The sequence below is a fragment of the Berghia stephanieae genome, chromosome 2 (genome assembly GCF_034508935.2).
Source record: "Berghia stephanieae isolate SIO BIC M18660-M18661 chromosome 2, UCSD_Bste_1.3, whole genome shotgun sequence".
NCBI classification, from domain to species: domain Eukaryota; kingdom Metazoa; phylum Mollusca; class Gastropoda; order Nudibranchia; family Aeolidiidae; genus Berghia; species Berghia stephanieae.
The window spans coordinates 55,689,428-55,696,927 of NC_088361.1; the positions used below are offsets into that span (position 1 = coordinate 55,689,428).

At 35.5% G+C, this 7,500-nt stretch overlaps 1 protein-coding gene across 1 annotated transcript in view; it reads left to right on the forward strand.

Annotated features, from left to right (window-relative positions):
* The window catches only part of LOC144965181 (putative neurotrophin receptor LTRK 1), a 64,532-nt gene extending 57,054 nt beyond the window's left edge, over positions 1 to 7,478 (forward strand). Inside the window, exons 11-16 of the mRNA XM_078900243.1 lie at positions 244 to 490; positions 1,035 to 1,341; positions 2,168 to 2,264; positions 4,146 to 4,292; positions 5,121 to 5,279; positions 6,203 to 7,478. Coding sequence (XP_078756369.1) covers positions 244 to 490; positions 1,035 to 1,341; positions 2,168 to 2,264; positions 4,146 to 4,292; positions 5,121 to 5,279; positions 6,203 to 6,391 — 1,146 coding nt within the window. The 3' untranslated portion in view covers positions 6,392 to 7,478. The remainder of the gene's footprint in view (positions 1 to 243; positions 491 to 1,034; positions 1,342 to 2,167; positions 2,265 to 4,145; positions 4,293 to 5,120; positions 5,280 to 6,202) is intronic.
* Positions 7,479 to 7,500: the final 22 nt, after the last annotated feature.

Consider the following 7,500-nt stretch of genomic DNA (forward strand, 5'->3'; position numbering starts at 1 on the left):
TGGAATGAAGGTTGCCTTATATCGATTTGTCCTACATTTTGCTTCTAGATACCGTCTTCCGGAGCGCAGAAGTTGGAATTTTTCGCTCAGCGGATGCCTCTTTTCCTTGATAATGTTAAAAGCTTACTTCTCAACTGCATTAATGTAAGTTGTGTCAAGGCTTCTAAGGTCGGTGTTAATTATTTTTGTAGCCTCTCTGAGGGCACAAGGTTGTCTATAATGTTATTACCTCCCATCACGCAGATAATGATTGCTATCCCAAGCGCTGTAGGACTCATTATAGTTCTTGTCATCTTGTTCTTTGCCATCCTGGTCTTTCGTCGGCGGAAAAGGAAGTCACGGGTTGTGGGTAGATTTGATTTGAAGGCGCCTTTTACTTACCGGAAGCAGGACGAGATTAGAGAGGTTGAGCCACTGACAGGGGTCCCGATGGTGGAGAATCCGAACTACGAGATGAGGCCAAAAAGAGTGGAAAAATTGAAATCCCCAAGTAGGTTTTAGTAATTAAAAGGTTTATATTTTGAAATTAATTATATTTAAGGTCAACTCGAATTTAACATCATATCAGTTTTCACTAAATTATTCCATTCTTTCATAATCAGTGGCCTTTATAGATAGTTAGGTTTTCCGTAAAACTACCACAGTTGCACGATTTAACCTTTAAAAAAGATTTTATAAACTATGACGGCGATCTAGGCTTTTTTTTTTTTTGTTGGTATTTTTCATTTGCGTTTTGTACCCAAGGTAAATTCAAATCTTCATCGTGTTTTGAGAGTAATTCATTGGAAATAATATATCAAAATGTAAAAGGTTTATCACATCCCTGAATTGGTTTCAACTTTGCTATTTCTGAATAAAATAGATGCCTTTTTCATGATCAAATTTATTTGCCTTGCCTTTTGGCTGTTTTAGTAGCTTGACAATCTACCCGAAAACAATTAGTTCCAACTAAGCATGCTTTCATAAAGGTTATTCACAATTAAGCTTTTCCCAATTGTATGAATCTAAAGTAATTGCCCTATTACACTTCACAGATTTCCGTCACATCAAACTGGAAACTATTCTTCTGATACAGCAAATTGGAGAAGGAGCATTTGGGCATGTTCTACTTGGAAAATGCGCTCATCTCTTTCAGAAAAATGAATTCACTGACGTAGCTGTAAAGACCCTGAAGGGGAATAGCGAGGAAGCGATCAAGCGAGATTTTGAGAAAGAAGCAGAGCTGTTGGCTACACTCAATCATCCAAACATTGTCACTTTTTATGGAGTGTGCACAGAAGGTGACCAATGGATGATGCTTTTTGAATTTATGGAGTATGGAGATCTCAATAATTTTTTAAGGTAAATTATGCACAGATTGTATGGGGCACTAGAAGAAAACATCTGGAAAAAGTATGACGATGTTTCAATTTGAAACAGATATCTGAAGTTTTTAATAATGTACAAGCGTCAAGGACAAGATTTTAAATAATTACTTGCTGTATATTTTTTTAAATACTCAATTGGTTAAGAAACTATGTTGGTTTTACCAAAGTCGTTCAAAATCACAATATCAAAAGTTTCTAAGCGTACAAAGCATCCATTGGATCTCAGTTTAATATTAAGTTTATTTTTTAAAATAATTTTGATCTTGAGTTTAAATAGTCTGTTTCCATATTATATCTAAACTTTTCAAACTTTATTGTATTGAATCTGTCGAATGTCTTTAATTAGAATGATAAGTCATTGATGTTAGTGAAGAAGATTGGTGTAAGTATATTATAGGTGTTGTTGTTGTTGTTGTTGATGTTGTTGTTGTTGTTTGTGAGTGTGAGTGTCTGTGTGTGTGTATGTGTCTGTCTGTCTGTCTGTTTGTCCTTCTCTTTCTCTATCTGTGATATCAACCTGGATGAATTGGATTGTTGAAATAATTTGGTGAATATTGGATTGTTGAAATAATTTGGTGAATGAATGTTTCATTTATAATATGTGAAATGGTAGAGCGCCGACGAACACGTTTGTGGAGATCGAGCGCTATATAGTCTAAGTAAATTATTGGAATAATCTTTTCAACTTTCCGGTGTCAGACGTTTTAATTATGTAAGGATGGAATAATAATTTCAAACGTGTCGTCACCCTCAGAAAGACAATCAAAACTAACACATCATATTCATTCACTGTTCAACAGATCTCGTGGTCCACACTCCGCAATGCTACGGCTTGAAGTTCACGGACAACAGCGAGAGGAGCTCACTGTCACCCAATTACTAAACATCGTGTTGCAGGTATGGTACCAGTTCCTCAGATGTTGTCTCTAGCTTCTGTTGGCTACACTTCACTCTCATTTCTACAAGAGGCAGGTCAATGTTTTAATGGCCGTCTCCAGTTCGCCGAAAGCGAGGACGAGAGACGCATGCGCACAACCAACATGACGTTCTCTATCTAATAACTTTTCCGCCGGTGACGTCACAGACTATGGGTGACGTCCAATCAAGGGACGCTACTCTTCCGCTAATCTCATTCCCTATATGGAAAAAAAGCATTAAAAAAAACAAGAACACTGTACAAACACTGATAAACTGTTCGACAGACTAAATACGATTTGGATTGATTAGCCAGCAGAATCAATTCATCAGCTGGCATCATAAATGAGGCGAAGAGTCATGGCCATTCATCATTTCTAACGGTGGACATACAAAATATTGAAGTTTTTCATTGGTGCTGATTTCAATTTTGAGCTCAATTTTGCGAACTTGAATTATTGAATCCCTGTTTTTGAATACCTGCAAGTTTTCAACATTCATCACAAATTCAATAAATTTTATACCAATAGAAAAGTAGTTTTGTCTGGTTTTTAAATATGTATATGACATTATATTTATTCCAATCAGTAGCGAGCTATCAACGGAAACAAACTGTCTAGTTTCTTTTATAAATGACTATATATTATGTATTTTAAAGCAAATAGATCCATATCAAAGGCATTCTTAAAGTCATCAATGATTTTAGCACATTTAGTCTGAAATTTTAAACTGCTCCACATTTTAAATGTACGGAATACAAATTATTCATCCAAATTGATTCTTGTATCTTGAAATTAATAAAGGTTTTGAACTCATCTCCACGCGTGAATGTAGTTGGAGAGAATTTTTTTTAATCGTTGTATTTTGTGGTATCAAGACTGCGAACTAATTTATATTATTGAACTAAATCTCTTATTTCTACATTTTAATGATGGAAGATCCAGACTTTTAATCTTTCTTCATAGCATATCATCATAAAGAATTGGCACTAATTTTGTCGTACGTCTTTGGACATTCTCCAAAACAACAGATTGTCTTAAAAGTAAAGGACTGGGCCATATAACATTTCCGTACTCCAAAATCGGTCTTGCCACTGATTTATACAGGATACTAAATCATATTAGCATCCAAGTAACGGAAGCTCCGAAGTATAACCCCAGTTATTTTTTGTGGCCTTATTTAAATATTTTGTATATAACTATCAAAGTTTAAAACCAACCAAAGGTTACACCTGTATCCATTTCTGGGAGAAAAAGAAGGAGAAGAAGAAGAAGAAGAAGAAGAAGAATAAGAAGAAGAAGAAGAAGAAGAAGAAGAAGAAGAAGAACGCAAATTGGTATTATAATATGTGACCGTCCGTCTCAAAACGGTATTATATCGGGATGAACAAGGTACTGGAAGTGAACATATTATAGCCACAAATAAAAAACATGGGGTTAATTTCTACCCCCTTTGAGTTGGAACAATTATAATATTCTAACATTACAACACAAAAAAAACAACAACAAAATTCATTTCTTATCATTTTAACAAATCCTTTGTAACTTTCAAGGGACCGATTTATTCCGACATACAACCATTCTGTGACGATGGGTCACATATAGATAGTATGCGCTTGGCTAAGAAGATTACAACAGTTCCATCCGGAAGTATAACGGACCAACACACAAAACTATGTGTAACCTTGAACGTATAGTCTGGTTAATACAGTTTAGTGAGAATTAATCATAAGCGCCGATGGCAAAAAACAATAATAAATACACGAGTGACGTTAACTTCATTCTCTCTCTCTCTCTCTCTCTCTCTCTCTCTCTCTCTCTCTCTCTCTCTCTCTCTCTCTCTCTCTCTCTCTCTCTGTTTCAGATCTCAAAGGGTATGGATTACCTGGCATCCCAACATTTCGTCCACAGAGACCTTGCCACTCGCAATTGTTTAGTGGGCAGGAGTCATGTTGTTAAAATCGGAGATTTTGGAATGTCCAAGGACGTTTACAGTACAGACTACTACAAGGTTGGCATTTTTCCCGACTGTTTAATCACTTTACTGTGGAGTAAAATTGATTTTTTAGATTAAAATGTGTTCTTGTGTATTGTTGTGTTTTCCGCATTACATGTCTCTTCCCAATAGAGAGGTACAGTGCACATTTGAATGCACGTAGCCTCCGGTACTTTTACGAACGAAGCAATGTTGATTAATCAATTATTTTGAGTTGTCGAATTGTTTGCTCTATTTTTGTAGCTTTGATATAGGTGAAATTAAGTTTGTACATACAGTTTCAGACAACTCGTATCGAATTCTACAAGCTTTCTTAAGTGTGACACGTTGTTATGACGCTTTCGGTAACGCTATAGGCGGTTAAGTTCTGACCAGTTTAAATCGAAGCTCAGTATATGTATACATATATATATATATATATATATATATATATATATATATATATATATATATATATATATATATACACGAACATGTATATACATACATATATGCATGTTTTGTGTATATGTGTAGGTATGTATCTATGAATGTATGTATTTATGTGTTTGTGCGAGAGGGTTATTCCGCTATCAATTTCAAGAAACATTTTGTTATCGATTTTCACTTTTTTTAGTTTTAGGTATTCACTTTTATGTATTTTTATAAGTAAGTACTTATAATCTTATAATATTCGTATATAATGAGCTTTGCATGCTTGCGTGTGTACCTTTGGGTGTGATTGTGTGTATATGTGTGTATATGTGTGTATATGTGTATTTGTGTGTGTAATTGTTTTGCATTCGGGATTTCCAAAACATCGTTCCATTTCATAATTCTTCTCGCCTAACGCAATCCTAACAGGTTGGAGACGCAGCGATGCTCCCTGTCCGATGGATGCCCCCTGAGAGCATCATGTACAGGACATTCACGGTCAAATCAGATGTATGGAGCTTTGGAGTGACGCTGTGGGAGGTATTCACGTATGGAACGCAACCCTGGTTTGAGTACTCTAACTTGGAAGTAAGACATTTTCATCTGTTGCTCAGGGTTTTTTTTTTCTGCCAATAAAAGAAATCTTTCAGAAAGTGACAATTCAAGCAAAGGTCTAATTGAAACTGGAGAGAAAAAAATAAAATTAGAGAATTCACTCGGGAGACATATTCAAATAAGACGGTACGCTTGCGTTTCAAATAAAAATAAGGCAATATACCTAAAAGGCAAATTCAATACAAAGAAGACAATACACTAAACTGGCACATTCCCTAGACTAAACTTGAGATACACATTTAAATAAGACTATACACACGAGTGACAAATTCAAATAAGAGAATACTGCTGTACTCTGAAAAAAAAATACTTATTTAAAATTTATGTAAGAAAACTCATCCTTCGAAATTGCTCGATTAAAATGATCCTCAATTGTCAAATACTCACTAATCTGAGACTTTAAAAAAGTAATAGTTTTTGAAAAGATGAGGGCCACTATAATCTATTGCTATCTGAAGGATGAGTTTTATGGCCAAAATGTTCAATACTTGTTTGTTTGAATTTTTTTTTTTTTGGAAGGGGGTGGGGGAGAGGGGGGGGGGGGGGGGGTTAGAGTACGGCAGTGTGAATCAATATTCTGAACTCACTATTGTAGCGAAATCGCTCGAAACCTACAGTCTCAATCCCGTATTACGCTGGAGTTGTCAGGCACTGTTACGGAATTTTTGGTACAAACTACGATATTTGGGTTAATTACAATATTTTATTGAGAAATATACAAGACCTTTACCAACTTACAAATAACATCTTCATTGGGACTGCAGATCACATTTACCATTTCAAATTGCCACTCGGAAAGTTTTTTGCTTCATAAATACGAATATACCAATAAATTTAAATTGTGTCGGATTATTCAAATTTAAATATATAAATCATTCTGCCTGATCATTTCACAGGTGATTGACAAGATTAAATCATGCACCCACTTATCGCGGCCCAACATCTGCTCGGATGGACTGTACGCCATAATGGAGGGTTGTTGGAATGAGAACCCAGTAGACAGACTGACTATGAAGGAAATCAACAGGCTGCTTCAAATAGAGGTGGAACTTCTCCAGCCATCCTATATTGACGTTATAGGGTGAAAAATGAATTAGTTTTACGTCTCGGGACGCTCATTTAAGTCGCCATAGCAGTATGAAAATCGGATGCCATAGTTTGGCAATTAAAAACCTAAATTAAGGTTATAATAAAATATTTGTCTAATGAGGTGTAGATGTGCGGTTATGCGGTCTAGTGGTATGACAGTAGCCTTCGGATCGGATGGTCCTGGGTTTGAGTCTGAGCAGCGCATTGCTGAGTCCTTAGAAAAAGGCTGTTTACTCACATTTTCTTACTGTACTCATGTGTAAAATGGGTCCCTGGCCGTTAACAGCGTTGTTTCTGTTGAAAAAAATATAATATCGCCAAACAAGCGTCATGCATGTTAAGGGTTGCTGATGGCTAGGGACCCCATATAAAGCGCTTTGAGTACGTTAGTGGATATTGCGCTATATAAATGCTAAATTCTTTTGACGTGGTAGTGGCAAGACTTAATTTTTCGGAGCTGTGACATTGATTATATCAGTTTATTCGGCATGATGGTTTTGTGAAGACAACTACATTTTAAAGTTGCTAACAGTTTTATTCTGCAAAACATCTCTTTTTAACATATCTTTTACTTCTATTGATGACCTATTTGCAAGAACATGGAAGGACTACATTATTTCATACTGATAAATTTAATCATCTGTCAGTTTTCTTCGTCAAAATAGTAAACAAGATGATGAGTGGTCACGATCCTCTATATATAGTATGCTCTTGGCGAAGAAGCTCATAACATTGCCATCCGGAAGTATAACGGACCCGAACACAAAACTATGTGTAACCTTGAACTTTTATAGTGAGAATCACTCACAAACGCGGATGGCAAAATACAATAACAAAGGCTTCTATCTATATTCAAGCCAATACTTGTGTCGCCACGGACATTAAATTTACACTTTGCTTGACAACAATTAGAATATTGACAAACAAAGCATTGTGAATTAATACCCTAAACAAGTTGTGTAGCAAAAAGAAAAACGAGGAAAATTATATAATAGATGCCCTTTCCATAGATTATACAAACCCTGCATTTTAAGCAACATGACGATAGATATAAAATCACAGCTGAAATACAAAAAGACAAAACTCATAAGAGAAATACGCTTGT